This window comes from Indicator indicator, chromosome 33 (genome assembly GCF_027791375.1).
Source record: "Indicator indicator isolate 239-I01 chromosome 33, UM_Iind_1.1, whole genome shotgun sequence".
NCBI classification, from domain to species: Eukaryota; Metazoa; Chordata; class Aves; order Piciformes; family Indicatoridae; genus Indicator; species Indicator indicator.
The window spans coordinates 5,240,289-5,258,986 of NC_072042.1; the positions used below are offsets into that span (position 1 = coordinate 5,240,289).

At 62.3% G+C, this 18,698-nt stretch overlaps 1 protein-coding gene across 1 annotated transcript; it reads left to right on the forward strand.

The window, feature by feature from the left end:
- Positions 1-1,677: 1,677 nt before the first annotated feature.
- KIAA1522 (KIAA1522 ortholog) lies at positions 1,678-17,630 on the forward strand. Its single transcript, XM_054395197.1, has 7 exons — positions 1,678-1,765; positions 11,806-11,961; positions 12,209-12,264; positions 13,447-13,564; positions 13,913-14,029; positions 14,150-17,026; positions 17,608-17,630. Exons 1-7 carry the CDS (start codon positions 1,678-1,680, stop codon positions 17,628-17,630), a joined length of 3,435 nt encoding a protein of 1,144 aa, XP_054251172.1.
- Positions 17,631-18,698: the final 1,068 nt, after the last annotated feature.

The window sequence follows — 18,698 nt, forward strand, 5'->3', positions numbered from 1 at the left end:
CCTCCCTTTCTCCAGCCTGAACAGCCACAGTTCCCAAGTGTACATCCCAGGGAGGTCCAGGAGGTGCTGGGCAGCAGGAGAAAGCCCTCTTCCAAGCTGGAGATGCCCCTGGCTGACCTGCCCCCTACAGCCCGGGGAGAAAAATCATCTCTCCAAGTCACTGGGCAGAGACCTCTGATCTACTGCACTTGTAACCATGACCTTGTTTGATCCCAGCTGCCCTGAGCTGGGAAGGCTGTGCCTTGATCTGGCTACAGCCACTAATGGGAAACAGGGAATAGGTTCACACCAGATCCCCCATCCCTTAGCAGCTCCCACAGCAGACGAGGCACAGGGACAGTAGTGCAGCCACCCTGGTGCCAGGCACCCTGCGTGGCACAGGTTGGTCTCTGCCCAGCTGAGTGTGACTTTTGGGCAGCAAACCAAGCTGCTGAGGAGCAGAACCATCACAATTTCCATTGCAGGGAAGGAAACTGAAGTCCAATGATTAATTTCTTGCTGATCACCTTGGGAGAGGTCAGGACAAAGCTGCTGGTTGATCTTTAATTATTTTTATGATTTATTTTTTTTCCCATCACCTCCCCAGTTTTGTGCCTTTCCCACAAAACTCTCCTTCCTATTTATCCCACTCTTTGATGAATCACCTAAGGAACATAAACATTTCCAGCAGGAATTGCCCACTGCCTGGCTGGCTGACCCTTCCCTGCCCTCACAGCATTTCATGTCCTAATTAAAAATCAGGAGGGCAAGGTAGGCTCTGGAGGGGGCAGCCTGTGTCAGAATGGGCAGTGATTGAGCTTGCCCATGTGCTGTGGGCAGCTGTTTGGGCAGTGCTGCCCATGCCCCAAGCTGCCCATGCTTGCAAGCTTCCCGTGCTTGCAAAACCCACAGGCAGCTGGAGCAGGGCCTGAAGCAGGGGTCCACCAAAGGAGGGCATGGGAAAGAGGTGCCAGCAGTGTGGGATGACATAAATGCAGATGTCCTCCTGGCTTGCCCAGCTGTGACTTGCCCCAGAGCCAGGAGTGACCATGGGGAGGGTGGCAGGGGGTTGCCATCCACCTATGGGCATGTAGGTGCTTGCCCTGAGGTTGGGCAACAGCTGCATCCTTGCCACCGTGCTGCAGCCTCGTAAATCCTGTTCCAGCCTTGGCTGTGCTGTGCCAGGCTTGGCTGGGACGTCCCCATGGCGTTAGGACCCCCTAAAACCTGGGATGGGGTGTGGGTCGTAGCCTCACTTGTTGTCGGGCAAAACCGTGATGGCTCAGTGGAGCGCAGCAAACTCGGGGGGGAGGTGGGAGCAGGGCTGGAGGTGAGCGCAGTGCCCAGCTCGTCCCAGTGTTTGGGGACGCCTGGGGACCCGAGGGTCTCCCCTTTCCCACTCAGCCTTCCTGTGGCACCCACGCGTGCCTGCCGGAGGGATGGGGCTGGGAGGGTGCCCTGGGATCCGAGGGATGATTCCGGCAGGCCCCTCCTCCCCCTGCCTGTGCCATTGGCTCCGGCACCGCCGCCTGCCAGAGCTGAGCTCCGCCGAGGCTGGAGGGGATGGGAGCTGGCGGTTGAGAGAAGCCATCCTCGTCTCCCGTGGCCATCCGGGGGCCACGCCGGAGCCCGTTCGGCTCCGCCATGTAGCGTCCCGGCCTCCTCCACCCGGCCGCGGTGGAGGGCGAGAGCGGCCGCATGGGCAACGCGCACCGCAAGAGGAGCCCGGGGGGCGTCAAGGCCGGACCCCCGTGGCCCTTCAGCCGCGCCGGGAAGCCAGCGGCAGGTAGGAGCCGGGGAGGTGGTGCTTGGGGAGGGCTCGCAGCGGGTCCTGGCTCTGACTTTTGGGAGGAAATTGTGCAGGCAAAGTTGGTTGCTGCTTCGCTCCTCACCGCGATGTGGGGATGGGCAGGAGCCGAGGTGCTGGGGGTGGAGGTTTTGCTCTCTGCCCTCCATGAGATAGAGGGGGGGTGGGGGCAGGATCAGACCTTCTGACTCCTTTTTCCCCTGGGGAAGAACCTCGGGCTGAGCTGGGGACCAGCTCACCCGGGCTATCAGGATGGGGATCCTCTGCTGAACTGGTTACCAGTTTGTTTTTCCAAGTGGTGTCCCAGCAGCCAGAGCAGGGACCCGGGGCTGCTGCCGCCACTTCATTTTCCCTCGTTGCATCCCTGGTAGAAGTGGGTCTGGGGGGGCGGGGTTGCAGAGAGCATCAGGCTGCTCCCTGCCTGCACAGCTCGCCCACCTTGCTCTCTCTCTGTCCCTGCACCCCATTGCTCTGCTGCTTCATGCTCCAGCTCCGTGGATGCAGCTGCAAAGCCCAGGAGGAGGCATGGGGCTGGGAGGGAGTTTTTGTTTGGAGAAAGGGTCCTAGGTCAGCCTGGACCCACGTATTGAACCATCAGCCCTATGGGGGGCCTGCTCCTGACGAGCTGCCTCCTCAGTTTTGGTTCCTCAGTCAGAGTAGGGTGAAGTGAGTGGGGAAGGTCTCTCCCACTAACATTGCCTCCATCCCAGAGTTGCCTCACTGCTGTTGTTAAACTATCCCTGCATGCCCCTGAGTCAGGGAGGGGACGTGAAGGGTGCATGGGCAGGGGTTTGGGGTTGGTACAGTGGGGTTAGCAGGTCTGGGTAGTTTTCTTCTGACAGCCCTGTGGGAGCCCCAAGCCCCAGCATCCCTTCTGCCCTTGGCTGTTCTGTTTCTTTCTGTCTTTGCAGAGCTCTCCACAGGGTAACAGGGTCTGGAGTCAACTCCTCACAGGTTTAGGGAGTGACCATGCCAAGTGAAACAGCACAAAGAAGTGGGGGCCAGGGAAGGCAGACCCTGAAAATGCAGGGGGAGAGGGTGCCAAAATGCTCTGACCAGCAGCATCCACTCAGCACCTGGGGAAACTGAGGCAGGAGTGGTTACACCAGCCACCCGTGGCTGTGCAGGGATGGCATCTCCTTCACTGCAGGCTTTCCACCAACCACCTCTCATCACTGGCTGGTTGCAGTCATCCTTGTGGTCTTGGGAAGGTGTCAGTAGCAGAAGGCTGCTGCTCTTCTCTGGCTCTGCTGGACGCTGTCCCTTTGCCTCTGCCCTGGTGTAGGTGACTGGGCTGAGCCTCACCCTGGAGAGGTGCTCTGGTGGCTCGTTGAGCATCCCTGCTGCTGTACTCACATTTTCCTTGTGCCATCCCAATCCAGAACTCCATCTCCTCTCCATCCCCCTGCCAGGCTTGGATGCTCTTTGCCAGTCTGAACCAGGACCAGGGGGTGCATGCCACTAGCTTCTGCCCTTCGCTGGGAGAGGGCCAGCCCCTTTTCAGGCACCTTGAGATGAGCACCGCCTTGGGACCTCGCAACAGAGGCTGGGCAGAGCCTGTGAGGCGCTGGGGCCGAAGGCCGTGGGGTGGAAGGTGCTGAGAAAACATGGGGCGAGTTGTGTTTGTTCTCTGCTGCGGCTCCATGGCAACGGTGCGGCGGCCACAAAGCGAAAGAATTTGCATTGTGTGGCTTCAGCGTTTCGGAGGGCGCAGCCGGGATCACCGGCTGGGGGCTGGGTGTGCCAGTGCCTGCCGGCCGGGCCCCCGCGGTCCCTCTCGTCTCACCCTGAGTATTTCTGGATTTCAGATCAGATCAGAGTTTGTACGTTGTGGGCAACTGCACCAGTATCTCCCAGTTCTCATCTCTCCATCCCGGCTGCTTGGGAGCACCGGTTGGGCCCCGCTGTGCCCACTGCCGGCCAGCCAGGCGCGGGCAGGCATCAGCAGCTGCCTTTGTGCCTCTGCTGTGTGCGGGGTGAGCTGGGCACCATCTGCCTTGTGACCCTGAAGGGACCGGGGATGGGAGCCTGGCTGAATGCTGCTGCGATCGCTCTACCTGCTGCAGGCAGCTGCCTGAACCCTGCTCCCTTGCTCTCTGCCTGGACTTCCCCAGTCTGCTTCGCCAGTGCCAAACCCATCCCCGCGCTGGAGCAGGGTCTGACTTGCTCAGGGACATGTCCCTTGCCTCTCCTCCTCGGGTTTGTCTGCCGTGGGAGCTGCCAGAGAAGGTCCTTGAGCAGCAGGGAGACTGAAGTCTCTTATCACCTTCTTATCGGGATGGGCCCCGCCGGGCCCTGCTGAGTCAGGGTGGAGGAACGTGGCGGCTGGCCAGGCTGCACCCCGCAGACTCAGCGGGGATGTGGCTGCCGTCGGCGCGGGGCTCCCTGGGTGCTGGGTTTCCCTGGGGCCCACATCCCCTGGCGCCCATGTCCATGTTGGTGGGCACCGGTGGGCAGGTTTCAGGGGGAAACACCCCAGGAGGAGTCAGATTTAGGGTGAGGGGTGGTCCCTAACTGTGAGAATCCCTGGCAGCGGGCACCAGTGCCCACGTTTGCTGGGTGACTTGTGGTGGAGCCCCTTGGCAGCCCTAGCTCATGCTGCGGAGCTCCAGGGTGGGCTGAGCAGCTTTGGGAGTCTTTTTCCTTCGCAGCAGCTCTTGGTGCCAGCCCCACGCTGGGTCGGCTCCGCAAACAGCCGGGGGGAGCTGATAAGGGCAGGGGCCCACCCTGCCGTGCCGAGATTTACACAGCCGCCCTCGCCAGGCACCGCCAGCCCGGCCTCGCCTGCCGGTATCCCGCTGCTGCCTGGGAGGGCTCAGCCCTTCCCGCTGCCTGCTGCTGCTCCTGGAGCAGAGGGGGAGGTGATCTGCGGGTGTCCCGGGCAGGCAGCTGCTTCCAGCGCTCAGCCCCGACATGCCGGGCCGTGCCCGCTTGGCAGACACGCCAGCACCAAGAAGCAGGGATGGGACCTGCCTTTGTGCCGCTGGTTGTGCCCCCTGCACCGTTTTTGGTGGCAGCTCCGGCTCCATTCGACGGCTCCTCTCCCAATTTCTCCCCTGATGCTGCATCGCTGGCTGCATTCCTCTCAATCCCTGCTGAAGGATCAGCAGCTCCTTGGGACTTCCTTGCCACCTCCTGCCAGCGCTGCCAAGCTGCCCGTGGGCAGGAGCAGGCTTGGGTGCCGCTCGCAGGACGGTGGATCCCTGCACGGCAAAACCTGCAAGGTCTTGTCCCTAATCCCTCTCCTGGATTTGCTCCTGCATGGAGCCAGCTACCTGCCGTGACAGGCGCTGCTGCCATCTCCAGCGCCGTGCCCTCGGTGCCCGGGCATGATGGCACGCGCCGTGGGGACGCAGCCAGCTCCTGGCACCGCGTCAGGGAACGGCGCAGGCGCTGTGGCACCCTGCGTGGGAGGCTAGTGGAGAGCACACCGACGGAAGGTGAAGCAAGGCTGTAATGAAGCCGTGGACTTTGACATAGCTGTGGGGAGGGAGGAGGTGCTGGTGGCCCGTCCCCGTCCATGGGTGTCAGCGGCGGCGCCTCCGCGGCCCCATGCCGCTCTGCCCGCCGCCCTCTCCCGCCCCGTGCTCCCCATCTGGGCTGTTCCCACCCGGATCCAGCTCCTGGCCCAGGAAGGTTGTTATTTACCTTCAAACCTGTTTGGTGGCTTCTCCAAGGGAGTGCGGGGTGGGGATGTGGTGGGATGGAGGCTCGCTGGGCTGGAACTGAGGCTGGGGATAGCAGTGAGGCACAGTTGGGTGTCACTGCGATCCTGCCTCCCTCCGTGGTGCTGGGACCCTCACCATGGGCTGCTGCCAGGCTGGTTACAAGGTCTCTGGTAACAAGGAGCAGCACACATTGCGTGTCACCACACGGGCTGCCTGTGGGGCAGCAGCGAGGGCAGGCACAGCTCCTTGCACAACCCAGCAGGGTCCTGTCATGACAGCAGCCACGGCTGGAGGCAGCTGGCCGGGCTGGCTGGGTGATGGTTCTCCTCCAAGTAAGGTTTCCTTCTGCTCTGGTTCCTTTGCTCGCTGGCTTACCGAGGTGATTGCAGGACAGTTTTCTGTGCTGTGATTTAGAGGAAGGTAACAAACAAACAAACAAACCATCCAAATTTGTTTTCCCGTTTGAAATTAGTTTGAATTCTGCCTCTGCGTGGGAGAAGCGCTGCCAGCAGCGCCACTGGGGTCGGGTTTGTTTGCTTTCTGGAGATGTTTTCCTGGCAGAAGCAGCAGCCCCAAGGTGAGGCCGAGGGCAGGCTGCACCCCAGGCTGGCAGTGGGGGGGCTGCATGGCCAAAGCCACAGTAAATATTGTTATGCTCTTCTCCTGCCTGGAGAGAGCACAGTCCTGCAGCGTGTCCTGGAGCATGGATCTTGTGCAGGGACAACAAGGGCTCAGGGAGTGAGCCAGACTGGGCTGGTTGCCTCCAGTGGGGCTGTGGCCACCAGCCTCCCTCACCAGTGGAATGTTGGAGCAGAGAGGCAGAGCAAGGTGGCACAGATGGGTCACATGGGGCACAGAGCTGCCCAAGCAGAAGTGGTGGCCCCAGGGGAAAGATGGAAAGGGTCAGGCTCCACCAGCTGGGGAACTGGCTTTGGGAGATGCTGATGGGAGAGAGCAGAGGGGCTGGATACTGGGACAGAGAGGCAGGATGCTGGAGCAGAGCATGGAAGCTCTTGCAGATGTGGCAGGGTCCACAGCTGACTGCTCAGAGCCATGGAGCTCTTGGTGCTGGGGTTCATGGTGCACCCCATTGGTGTTACCCAGCAGATGACTGCTGCTTTGCTCCTCTCCAGCATGGGGAGCAGAGCAGTTCCTAAGCCTGACTGCATGCCTGGATGGTGCTGGCCAATACCTGGGAGCAGGGTGGTGGGAAGGAGCCCTAAAGTGGTGGGAGAGCATCAACCCCATGGGGCAGAGAGGGTCTTCTCGCTGCTTTCTCACTGCTCTGCACCTCCCTGGCTGCTGGGAGAAGGGAGGAGAGGTCTCCATCCTGCTGAGCAGGACACACACAGACAGGTTCTCTTCCCCTTCCTCCCCTGGGGACCTTGCAGCCCCCCCTCCTCCCCATTTTTCTGCGGTGAGTCAGTGGTGGTGGAAGGGGTGGGCAGGGAGCTGCTGCCTGTTCCCTGCCTCCTGCCGCAGGACCCGAGCAGGGAGGAGGCAAGTCGAGGCAGTGCCGTGCAGGCAGAGATGGATGTTTGCAGCTGAGTCTGGCCAAACCTGCTGCTTGCAGGAGGCACAGGCCTGGTGAGGAGGGGGATAGGAGCCAGGAGTTTCTCCTCCACCTCTGCTGGAGTGAAGAGAAGTGTCATGGCTAAGCCAGCTCCAGGAGGAAGCGGGGCCAGCACCTGCAGCATCACTGGTCCAGGGCTTTACACCTCCGTGATGTTCCTTTGGGGTCTCAGCTCTGGTCTCTCCCTTGTGCAGCAACTCCCATTCTCATTCCCACCCCTGTGCCCTCCAATCCCTCTCTGCTGGCACGGAGTGGAGCAGGCAGAGCTGAAGGTGCCTGGGGTTCCCTGCCCTTCCCTATCCCTTTTGTTCCCTCCAAAGCAGCAGTGGCAGCTCCCAGTTCCGAGGCAGGGTGGCTATCCTTGAGAGAGTGCCCAGCCCCATGAGAGCCTCTGGCTTCTTCTCTGGAAGGATCCTGCCATGTGCAGAGGAGCCACGTGTGCCAGATGAGTGCTGGAGGGGACAGGGTGATGCAGGGTGCATGGTGAGGAGTGCACAAGGGACAGGATGCCAGCTCTGACTGGGCATCTTGCTACTGGCACCAGCTGAAGCTGCAGCAGCTTTCTCAGCCCACCAAGGCCTTCAGCCTCTGCTGCAGGATCAGATCCCTCTCCCTTCTGCTTTCCCCACCTTTTCCCCTCCCCAGTGTCAGAGCTGGGGTGAGGCTATCCAGGCAAGAAGGGCACAGTAGTGAAGGTTGCAGGGAGTGGGAGGAGAAGTGGAGTGCACTATCAGGCTCCCAGCCCATGGCAAGAGGCTCTTCCACAGCAGGCAATGATCCTGCCCTGGCTGGGTGGTGGCTGTGATGCCCTGCCTGGATTATCCTTTGGGTGATTGCAGCCAGCAATGCTGAGCTCCTGCCAAGAGCCACAGGGGTGTCACGCACAAGAGAGAGACACATCTCCACCAGCAAAAGACACTCTTGGGGTCCTTGAAGGTGGTGAACCACGTTACAGGCAGGATGAACTGGCACAAGCTGGGACCTGGGAATGTCCTCACAGTGCCAGGAAGCAGCAGCCCCATCAGCAGACCTGAGGAGCTGAAGCTCAAGCTGTGCCTGGGCCCTGGACTGGCAGCACAGGAAGGACTTCAGGAAGAAATTCTTCCCCATGAGGGCGGTGAGACACTGGCACAGGTTGCCCAGGGAGGTGGTGGAAGCCTCATCCCTGGAGGTTTTAAGGCCAGGCTGGATGTGACTCTGAGCAACCTGATCTGGTGTGAGGTGTCCCTGCCCATGGCAGGGAGGTTGAAACTGGATGATCCTTGAGGTCCCTTCCAACCCTAATGATTCCATGATTCTGTGACTGTCCCCTTTTACCCGAGGTGGCTCCCAGAGCTCTGGGTGCTATGCAAAGGGGTCCCAGATACACTCCATCCATGTGGGAAGAACTGGCTGTGCCATCCTGGAGAGCTGGGTCATAGAATCATAGAATGCACTGGGTTGGAAGGGACCTCTGAAGGTCATCCCACCCCTCCCCTGCAGCAAGCAAGGACATCTTTGACTTGATGAGATCCTTCCCTGCTGAGCTGGCAGGGGTGTCACTTTGGGCTGTGCTTGCCCACCACCAACCGTGCCACTCGCTGGGGCTCGTGATGAGCTGCCCAGAGAGGAGAGGGCAGCGTTCAGCACTGCACGTGGCTGCCTGCTTTGTGCATCCTCAGCCCTTTAATTATGTCCCTTTTTTTCCACTTGTGCTGTGAAAAGAGCTGGGGAGCCTCTGCCTGCAGCCACCGGCACCTTCTGGGTGAGCTGTGTGGGCAGCGGGGCCGATCCTGCCCGCGCTGCAGGCAGGGTGCTGGGCTATGTGTGGTAAGGGCTGCAGGGTGCTGCTTCTGTTTGCTGTGAGGGGCACTGAGGAGATGCAGGGGAAGAGATCCTTGCCCAGCTGGAGACAACGTCCTTTGCAAGGTCGAACTGTCCCTTGGGCTGCACCATGAGGTCTGGGGGGACCTTCGCTCTCTGCTGGCTCCGTCTGCAGCCCAACCTCTGTCCTGCCACAGTAAACCTTGGGCACGGCCTGTGGGGAGCTGCCAGGGCAGCAGGAGGAGGGTTTGACATGTGGGCTCCCAACTGGCATGAGGACAGCCCTGCCCACTCAGTAAATACTGGGAGCTTGTCAATACTGGGGCAAAATGCCTGGGGATGGGAGGGATGAAGCTCCCTGGATGCCCAGGGCAGTAGTGGAGTCCCCAGTCCTGGAGGGGTTTCAAAGCTATGGGGAGGTGTGGTGCTGAGGGCCATGGCTTAGTGGTGACCTGGCAGTGCTGGGTTAAGGGTTGGACTGGATGATCTGAAAGGTCTCTTCCAATTGAAGCCATTCTGTGAGGCATTGGGCACCTGGGGCTTATGGACAGAGCCAATTCCCCTTCTGCATGGGCACCTGCTCCAGATGGCACAGGGCCCCCCAGCACCCCAGGAGCATACAGCACCTCGTGAGGTAGAAACAGGTGGCTGTCAATGCCACAGTCTGTGCCAGTGCCTGAGTGCTGGCATTTCTGCCCCTTCTCTCATGTGCCCCTGTGCCAGCAGCTGGAGCTACTGGTTAGACTGGTCTGAGACTTCGTTCTCCCCCAGTGCCACCAGCTCTTGTGACTGTGACGTGGCCGTGCTGGACGTTCTGTCCCTAAGGACAAATGCCCTTTGCCCCAGGGTGGGCTCATGTCCCCTCATTGTGGGCAGGGAGAAGGGCTCTGGCAGGGCTGGAGGGGTGCTGCAGTGGACGTTGGGGATGGTTGAGGAGGGGCAATGCTGGCACCACTGGCTGTGCTGTGCCCTATCCCAAGGGCTGGTGCTTGCCAGAGGAAAAGCCTCCCAGCTTCTCCCAGTTGGCCACACTGTTGAGGAAGCCAGCAACTGGTTTGCAGGAATGCTGTGCCCAGCGGGGAGCAGGCAAGGAGGGTCCTGAGGAGGGGGTCTCAGGAGTGCAAGGAGGAGGAGTTGGGGAAATGCTGGCCCTGAGCCCAGCAGAAGGGATCCCTGCCAGCCCTGCTGTGCGTGGGAGGAGGCAGGAGGGCCGGGGGTGAGCAGGGAAGGCCAGAGGAGGGGGCCCCCTGCTCTCCTTCTCCTGTGACTGAGGAGCGTGGTGGGCGCAGCTGGGGCTGTCCCCTCCTGCTTCCGCGCAGCCGTCCGCGGGGTCAGGCTGCTCCCCGCACGCAGGCAGCTGCGCCGGAGCCTCTCCGTCCAGTCGAGCATCCTCCCACCGTGCGGATGAGGACGGAGGGAGGGAGCTGGGGACCACCAGCATCTGCCTGCCTGGCACACAACCGGGTGACAGCCCCCCTGGCACTATAGGCAGAGCCTCTGTGGGGACCAGACCCTTTCCCCGGACACCATGGTGGTTTTCATGGGCAGGAACCTTTCCTCCTTTCTGGCTTTCTTCAAGAAGAAGGGTGAGTGAGCGGAAGGGAAGGAGGAGGGAGCCCTGTCCTTACACAACCCCTGCTCGCCGGGACCCTCCTGCCCAGCACCGGGCACTCGCCCACCCGCAGTGGGCAGGGATGGGGGAGCTGCCATCCTAGGGGGAGGGCAGGGAGGGTCACCACAGCCCTGGCCGTATCCGCCAGGAAGCGAAGGGAATAAATCACTGCGCTCCCCCGGCTGGCAGGCGGCTGCGAACGTGCCAGGGGGATGCCAGACGAGGGGCTGCCAAAACTGGGGGAGAAGAGGGCTTAGGGGAAGGAGAAGCTGTTGGTGGGGAGGGGGCTGCGAGTGACTTGTGTCCCCTACAGGGACCCTGCCCCAGCACAAGGTGTCCCCTGCGCCATCACCCGCACTCCCTGCCTGGCCGTGCCCCCGGTGCCCGCTGGGGCGTGCGGTGGGTGCCGGTGGGAGCCGAGGCCGGAGCCGGTGCGGCGGCACGGCCATGGCGCGGCAGGGCGGGCCGGCTCCATTGTTCCCAGCCTGTTCCTTTGTGTGCCGGAGCCGGAGCATGGCTGCCTCGCTGCCCGGCTGGGCTGGCCGGGAGGGGACAGAGGACACTGGGAACAGGGGATGGATGCACGGCGCCGGCGATGCTGAGCAGCAGGTGCCCGAGTCCCCAGGGTGCTGCTGCCAGCCCCACTGGTTTCCTGTGCTCGCCCTTCCCTTCCTCAGCTTGAAATTGTGTTTTGTTCCGGGCAGGAAGAGTTTGAGGCGTTGCAGCAGGCAGCAGCACGCAGGCAGGAGCAGGCAGGGCTGTGCCCATGGTGTCTTGGCTGGGTGATGCCAGTGCAGCCCCCAGCAAGTGCCCTGAGCTGGTCATGGGCACCCCAGGGTGCTCCTGGTGGTTTGTGAGGAAGGAGCTGTAAAACAGAGCATGGAGGGCCTTATGCTGGCCCTGACGTCACAGGCAGGGTCTGCAGCACCCAGGGGGCTCACAGGGAGGATTTGGGTCCTCTGGGGGTCTCTGTGCCTCAGTTTCCCTCAGCTAGGCACAGGGTGAGTCCCTGCTATTGGGGTGCTTTGCAAGGTCTGGGGATGATGCAACACTCCAAAGGCAAAGTCAGCATCTTTCTGTTGTCCTTTAACCCCCTCTGTGCTGCCCCTTCTCTGCTCAGCTGCTGCCCACATCCCCACACAACTCTCTGCCTCCTTTGCTTCTAAGGAAGGTGCTGGAGAAAACCTGCGAGGTGCAATGGAGACAGCCTGGCTCCAGCCTATCGACCGGCTGGGAGGTGATGTCTCCCATGGCATTCCCAGTCCAGAGATGAGCAGGATCACATCATTCTGGACTGTTGCCATCATCCATGCCCTGGGGGGGGTGTCCCCCATACCAGCTGACCCCCTCTCTGTCTCCTCAGGCACTGCCAAGGGCGAGGGGGAGAAGCGGCTGAGCGTGCAGTACACAGCGGCCGAGGAGTGCCCCGACAATGTCTTCTTCCCCAGCACCCGGCCCCCGCACCTGGAGGAGCTCCACAACCAGGCTCAGCAAGGACTGAAGTCCCTGCAGCACCAGGGTAGGTGTCCCCAACCCCAGGGTGGCCCTGGGGACGCAGAGGAGGGTACAGCTGGACAGCCCCCAGCTCCTGGCTGGCTGGGCGGACAGGGCGGGCAGCGCAGTGAGGCTGATCAGAGTCCAGTGCTGGGCTGGCAGCGGTGCCCAGGGGGTGTGTGGGCAGTGCTGCTGGACTCGGCAGCTCTTTGGGTGGCTGGTGGCTCCCCCAGCTCCCCCAGAGGGATTTACCTTCTGCCTTCCCTCTGCAGAGAAGCAGAAGCAGACCAAAAGTGCCTGGGACCACGGGGACACCAGCAGCCTTCAGGTGAGTCCTGTCCAGGAGATGGCTCCGTCCCACAGTGCTCTAGGGGTGCCCTGGGGTTGAGGGGACACAGGGTGGTCCCTCTGTCCCCCCTGGGTTGTGTTTAGGGGCTGGGAGTGGCTGGGGAACCAGCTGAGCAGGCAGGACCATGGCTGGGAGGTTTGTGGGGCAGGAAGGGGCTGTGTATCCCTCGGTGTTACCACCTTTGAATGAGGCACTGTCACTGTCCTCATCTCCATCCTCTACCTTGGCCTGTCCTGCCCTGTCTGGGGACCCCCACGGTGCCTGCATCCCCTCTGTTGTCCCCCTTCAGCCTCGCTAGTGTCCCCTGGCAGCCCCAAGCAAGGTGAGGTGACGTGGAGGCAGGACAGGGACCATCAGCCATATCCAGCCCCGCGGCTGGGCTCCTCCCTGGCTGCTGACAGGGCAAACTCCCTCTCCCTTGGCTGATCTGGGCTCTGCCTCGTCCCTGGGCTCTGACCCCGCTGCCAGCACCTCACCCGCCCCTGTTTGCTCAAGCTGCTGCCTCCACCTGGCTCTCAGCCCCCTTAACCCCTTGGAAACAGGGGCCAGGAGGGCCAGGCTTAGCAGAGGAGTTGGGTGGTGGCTCACACTGATGTGGCTCATCCCAACCTCTGCCTGTGCCAGGAGATGCTCTGGAGGAACTGGGGGGCACTGCAAGCTGTGCCTGTCATGGGTTTGTGCCACTGGTGGTGCCCAGGGGGATATTCCCATGCCATGGGTGCCCACCATGGCCATGCTGCTGCCTGTCTGTCCCTGTGCCCCACCACCTCATCCCCGTGCCCCTTTCCCAGCCATGGCAGCCCTCCAGCCCCAGGCTGTGGGGCACAGCAGGGTTGGGCACAGCATGGGGCCATCCTGGGCTTGGTCTGGTGATTCCTTCAGATGCTCCTCCAGCCAGCTGGATCCCTGCCCCCCTGCACTCCGGGGGGCTGCGAGGCCATCTGGGGTCCCTGGGGCTGCTCCCAGCCCCGCTCCTGGTGGGAGGACTCTGGATGCCGGCGTGGCTGACTCAGCCTTTGGCCCTCGGAGCAGCTTTTGTCTCGGCAGCGCTGGGCTGCGGAGTCAGTTTGTGGTGGAGAAAGGGCCTGGTGGGGGCCAGGGAAGCTCTGTCCCCCCCCCTGCAGCCCAGGGTGCCCCTGAGCCCACTCTCTGCCCACCCAGTCCTGCGCATCCTCGGAGGATGAGAGCCTCTCCTTCCGGAGCCAGGCGGCCTCCTGTGCCACGGACAACACCTCTGAGGACGCCCTCTCCATCCGCTCCGAGATGATCCAGCGGAAAGGTGCCTGCCTGGGAGGGCTGTGGGGCTGGGGGGTGCGAGCTGAGGGGGCGCAAGGGGGGCTGGGGTGCACGGCAGGAGAGCAGGGCTCAGCCTTGGCGTGGCTAGGAGCCAGCGCGGGGATGTGTTGGGGCCCCTGGGAGAAGAGAGCAGCTCTGTCTGAGTCAGAGAGTTGGGGCTGGGCGAGGGGATGGAAGGATGGACAGACACCGGCTCCTCCCTGCTCAGACTGTGCCAGCAGCTGCTGGTGCCTCTCTGGGCTGTGCCAAGCACCTGAGCCCAGCCTGCGTTGGAGCATCTGTGCTGGGGATGCCCTGGCCACGGACCTGCTTCACATTCACCTTCCTGCAGGTTCCACCTTCCGACCGCACGACTCCTTCCCCAAATCCTCAGAGAGGGCTGGCAAGAAGAGGAAGGACAGGAGGACAACGGTGCTGGGCATCCCCCAGCATGTCCAGAAGGAGCTGGGTAAGTGTCAGGCCTGAGGGGGGCATTTTTAGGGTACGGTCTTGTTGCTCTGTCTCCGTTTGCCTCATCTTGGTGCATCTGCCTTGGGCTCACACTGGGTTTGTCTCTCCCTGCTGCCAGGTCTCAGGAACAGCCGGGAAGCCAAGGGCCATGCTGAGGTGGATGGGCGAGGGCAGGCAGAGCTGGGGGGCACCCAGGCACCGCAGCCCTTGCTGAACGGTGGGCAGGTCCCCGGTGATGCCATCCGCATCCCCACCATCGACGGGAAGCTGGAGCCGCTGGCTGCCCACGGGGGGGCTCGTGTCTGCCTGGGAGCCTTGGAGGAGGCAGACGTGGCCCTGCAGAAGCACATCAACCGCGTTTACTACGACGACACCTTGCTGGGGAGGAAGACTGCAGCCAAGCTGTCCCCCATGGTGCGGCCAAAGTCGTTGGCTGTGCCAGGCATGACCACCAATGCCAGTCCCCCGGAGCTGCTGAGCCCGGTCATGTCCATCTCGCCCCAGGGCACCTACATGTCCAAGATCATCCCCAACGCCATCCTGCCGCCCATGGTGGACGTGGTGGCCCTGACGCGGAGCAGCGTGCGGACGCTGAGCCGCTGCAGCCTGGTGTCCTCCAGCCCGGCCTCGGTGCGCTCCCTCGCCCGCTTCTCGGAGCGCGGCGCCCGCAGCCGCCAGCCCTCCTCCTCCAGCGACAACTGGAGCCACTCGCAGTCCACAGAGACCATCGTCTCCAACAGCTCCACCATCTCCTCCCAGGGGGGCTCCGACCGCCGGCAGCCCGAGGCGGGGCCGTGTGCTGAGGTAGACGGCTCAGCTCGCTCCGACGCCGACCAAGTCAGTGTCTACAGCTCTGCCAGCTTCGCCAGCTCCAAGCCTGTCACCAGCCCCACGCCTGTGGTCCCTGGGCTCCTGGCAGTGGGTAGCAGCAGCGGCCGGGCGTCTCCCACCTACAGCACAAGCAGCCAGGCCGAGGGCTCGGACACGGGCAGCCTGGCCAGCGAGCGCTCCTCCACCCGCAGCGTCTCCCTCAGGAAGATGAAGAAGCCCCCAGCTCCCCCTCGCAGGACCTACTCTCTACACCAGAAGGCCGAAGGGGAGCCCAAAGTGCTGGGGTTGCCCCCCAAGCCCGACCGGCGACCCCAACGGGAGACCTGGTCCCCGCATCCTGAGCCCTTCAGCCCCACAGCCGAGGATGAGGTCTTCTCCCCATCATCACTGAGCGAGACCAGCAGCCTCCGCTCCGAGAGCCTGGCTGGTGCCAGCTCCCCAGAGGCCTCGCGGGGCAGCCCCGGGGTGACGGTGGTGCTGAGGGAGCCCCAGGCTCAGCCCAAGTGGAGCTGCCTAGATGGGTCTGACCGCACCATGTCCCCTTCCAGTGGCTACTCCAGCCAGAGTGGGACCCCCACGCTGCCCACCAAGGGGCTGGGACCTCCATCTGTGTCCCCAGGCAGGGCTCAGCCCCAGAAGCTGGACCGGGTCTGCACCCTGCAGTCTCCTGCTCTCTCTGTGTCCTCCTCCCTCACTTCCATTTCCTCCTCGGCCTCAGACCCAGCACCCCCTGAGACTCTTCCCTGCCGCTCAGACCGGTTCATCATCCCACCGCACCCCAAGGTGCCTGCTCCCTTCTCTCCACCACCCACCAAACCCCAGCAGCCCACGGCCCCCACTGGCCCCCTCCTTCCCTCGCCAGAGCCACCAGTTCCCAGCACTGCCTGCCAGGAGCCCTTGGCCAAGCCCAGCGGCAAATCTCCACCACCATCACCACCACCTGCCTACCACCCTCCTCCCCCGCCGGCAAAGAAGATGGAGGGGAGCCCCCAGGCCACCGGCGAAGCCTCCGCTGACACCACCTGGCCTCCCCCACCCCCGCCAGCTCCTGAGGAACACGACCTGTCCATGGCAGACTTCCCTCCGCCAGACGAAACCTACTTCTGCAGCCTGCCCGATGCTGCCCCGGCGGCCGGGCAGAAAACGGCACCAAGCCTGGGGGCTGCGTCTTCCTCCTTCTCAGCTACCGTCACCTCCCGCAGCCAGCAGCCAGCCCCCGCGGCCGGAGCACCGCAGCCACCTGCCCCTGCTGAACCCCTTCCCGAGGCCACCGTGCCCCTGCCACCACCGCCACCACCCCTCCCTCCTGCAGCAGCTCCGGCTCCACTGCTCCAAACCAGCCTTAAGAAGGCGGCCAACGGCCCCCGGGCAGACCCCAAGAAGGAGCCGGTGTCGCGGAGCAAGAGCAGCCCGGTGCCCAAGGAGGATGCCAGCCTGCCCATCGTCACCCCCTCGCTGCTGCAGATGGTGCGGCTGCGCTCCGTCAGCGTGGAGCCCGCCGCCGGGGGAGCGGCCGGGGCCGGGGCCGAGGAGCGGCTGGTACCCCAAAAACCTGTCCGCCGCTCCCTGTCCACAAAGCAGCCCCCCCCTGCCAAAGAAGCGGTGCCTTCAAACCAGCTGCACCACGCCGTGCACCTCAAGGCTGCTGCCCTCTCCTCCGACGAGGCTGCCGAGAAGCCGCCGCCGCGCACCGGAGCGTCTCCGCCCGGCGCCGAGGGGCCCCCCGGGGATGGGCAGCTCTCCCCCAGGAGCAAGTCGCCGGCCTCCACCGCCAGCTTCATCTTTGCCAAGAGCTCCAAGAAGCTGGTGATCGAGACGGCCTCCTCCCCCGAGGCCCAGGCTGACCTGAAGAGGAACTTGGTGGCCGAGCTGATGAATTTCTCTGGGCAGCGCTCGGCAGCCCCTGCTGCCACCCAGCAGGGCCCTGGCAAGCCACAAACTCACCGAAAACCTGGCAAGGTTCCACCTCCAGTAGCCAAGAAGCCTTCGCTTGGCCCGGGGCTGGCTCCTTCCTCTCTGAGCCCAAAGGCACCAGGGGCAGAGGATGGGAAAGCCAAGGCAGTGCCAGCAGATGAGAGCAGGACTAAGAGCGAGCCGGCAGGGACGGTGGCCTTGGGGATGGAGGGCAGGAGCACCACGGAGCCACCAGCTCAGAGCCCACAAGGTACGTGGGGTGAGGGCTCAGTTCAGCCATACCATGGGATGATGCCACTGGAGGTGCTTGGGCTCCTGAGCTTTGTCACAGAATGGTTTTGGTTGGCAAAGCTCTTTAAGATCCCCCAGTCCAACTGTTCCCTAACTCCCTAAGCCTGGTGCTAAGCCATGGCCCTCAGCACATCTCTGTGGCTTTTAAACATCTCCAGGGATGGGGATTCAACCAGCTCCCTGGGCAGCCTGTGCCAGGCTTTGAGAACCCTTTCCTTGAAGAAGTTTCTTCTAATATCCAGCCTAAACCTCTCCTGGTGCAGCTTGAGGCCATTTCCTCTCACCCTGTTCACTTGTTCCTTGGGAGAAGAGACCAACCCCCACCTGGCTCCAGCCTCCTCTGAGGGAGTTATAGAGAGCCAGAAGCTCTCCCCTGGATGTTCCTCCTGACCTGTGGGCTCCCAGTGCAGCACACAGGCTGAGTTGGGGCTGGGGTGGCACCAGGATGACCAAGAGGGTGTGGCAATGGGCACCTGGGGGCAGAGCTGTGGCACAGTGGGGCTCAGGGTGACTGATGGGCTCTTCCCTCCTGCCTTGCAGATAGCCAGGGTGAGACAGCCTGAAGGACAAAGCTGCAGGACTGGTGCCCCCACGGACAGGAATCCAAATCTCTCAGGGACCTGGGCAGGTCAATGGACGAGTGTGGAACTGGCAACTAACTTAATACAGGAAGCAAACAGCCTTAGCCTCCATGGCCTTGATGATATTTATGCAAAAATGGTGTTGGTTTCACTTTCCTAAGTACTGCAGCTTTTATTTTGCCTTTTTTTTTTTGGTTTTTTTTTTTTAAGTACTGGACTCAGAGGCTTGTGCCCAGAGCCACCTCCTCTCCCTGCCAGCTGCTGCTTGGTTTGTGCGTGCAGAGCAGAGCAGTGGGGCAGAGAGGAGGGAGCTGGAGCCACCCTGCTCCCAGCCAGCTGGGCCCACGAGGAATCAAAGCACTTTGGACAAAGGAATGAGAAGGCTTCAGCCATGGCAGTGCCTGAGGGGCCACAGGCAGGAGGAGCAGGATGGGATGGAGGAATCTGAGCCTCAGCTCTTGAGGGAAAGGCAAGAAGGGCATCTTGGCCAGCACCCATCTTGCCCACAGCAGCACAGGCTCTGGGCACTTGCCCACTGGTCACAGGGTGAGCCTGGTTGCCCCAGGAGCTGGGTCTTCAAGCCCTGGGCTCTGGGGGGTAGAGCCTCATGTTCCTGTTTCTGTAAAACTTGGGTCACATTTTTGATTTCTTTGATTGTAAAGAGAAAAAGGAAAAAAAAAATACAATAACCAAACCAAACAACAAAACCCAACCAAACCAAACCAAAAGCAACCAACCCTCTGCTGCTGAGTAGCTGCTCCAAGCTCTGTACCTGGCTGGTAAAAACAACCAAACAAACAAAACAAAAGATGAGCGAAGCTTCCTGCCTCCTGTGTGCTTCCTTGGCCTCTGGCCACAGCCTGGCCACACAGTGCCAGCAGTGCCAGGCCCAGGGGCAGGCACAGACCCTGCCCAGGGTGGGCAGAGGGAGTGGGTAGCACTAGAACACAGAAGCAGGGCTGTCTGCCAGCTCAGCCACCAGCCCCAGGACAGAAAGACAGACAGATGTGGCTACAGTCAGCTCCATGTTTTATTGGGGTTTACAACAGA

Excerpts from the sequence above, each read along its gene's own strand:
- KIAA1522 (XM_054395197.1), top strand. The coding sequence starts at position 1,678 with ATGGGCAACGCGCACCGCAAGAGGAGCCCGGGGGGCGTCAAGGCCGGA. Across the intron at positions 11,962-12,208 it reads GAAGTCCCTGCAGCACCAGG|AGAAGCAGAAGCAGACCAAA; the intron begins GTAGGTGTCCCC and ends TTCCCTCTGCAG. Across the intron at positions 14,030-14,149 it reads GCATGTCCAGAAGGAGCTGG|GTCTCAGGAACAGCCGGGAA; the intron begins GTAAGTGTCAGG and ends CCCTGCTGCCAG.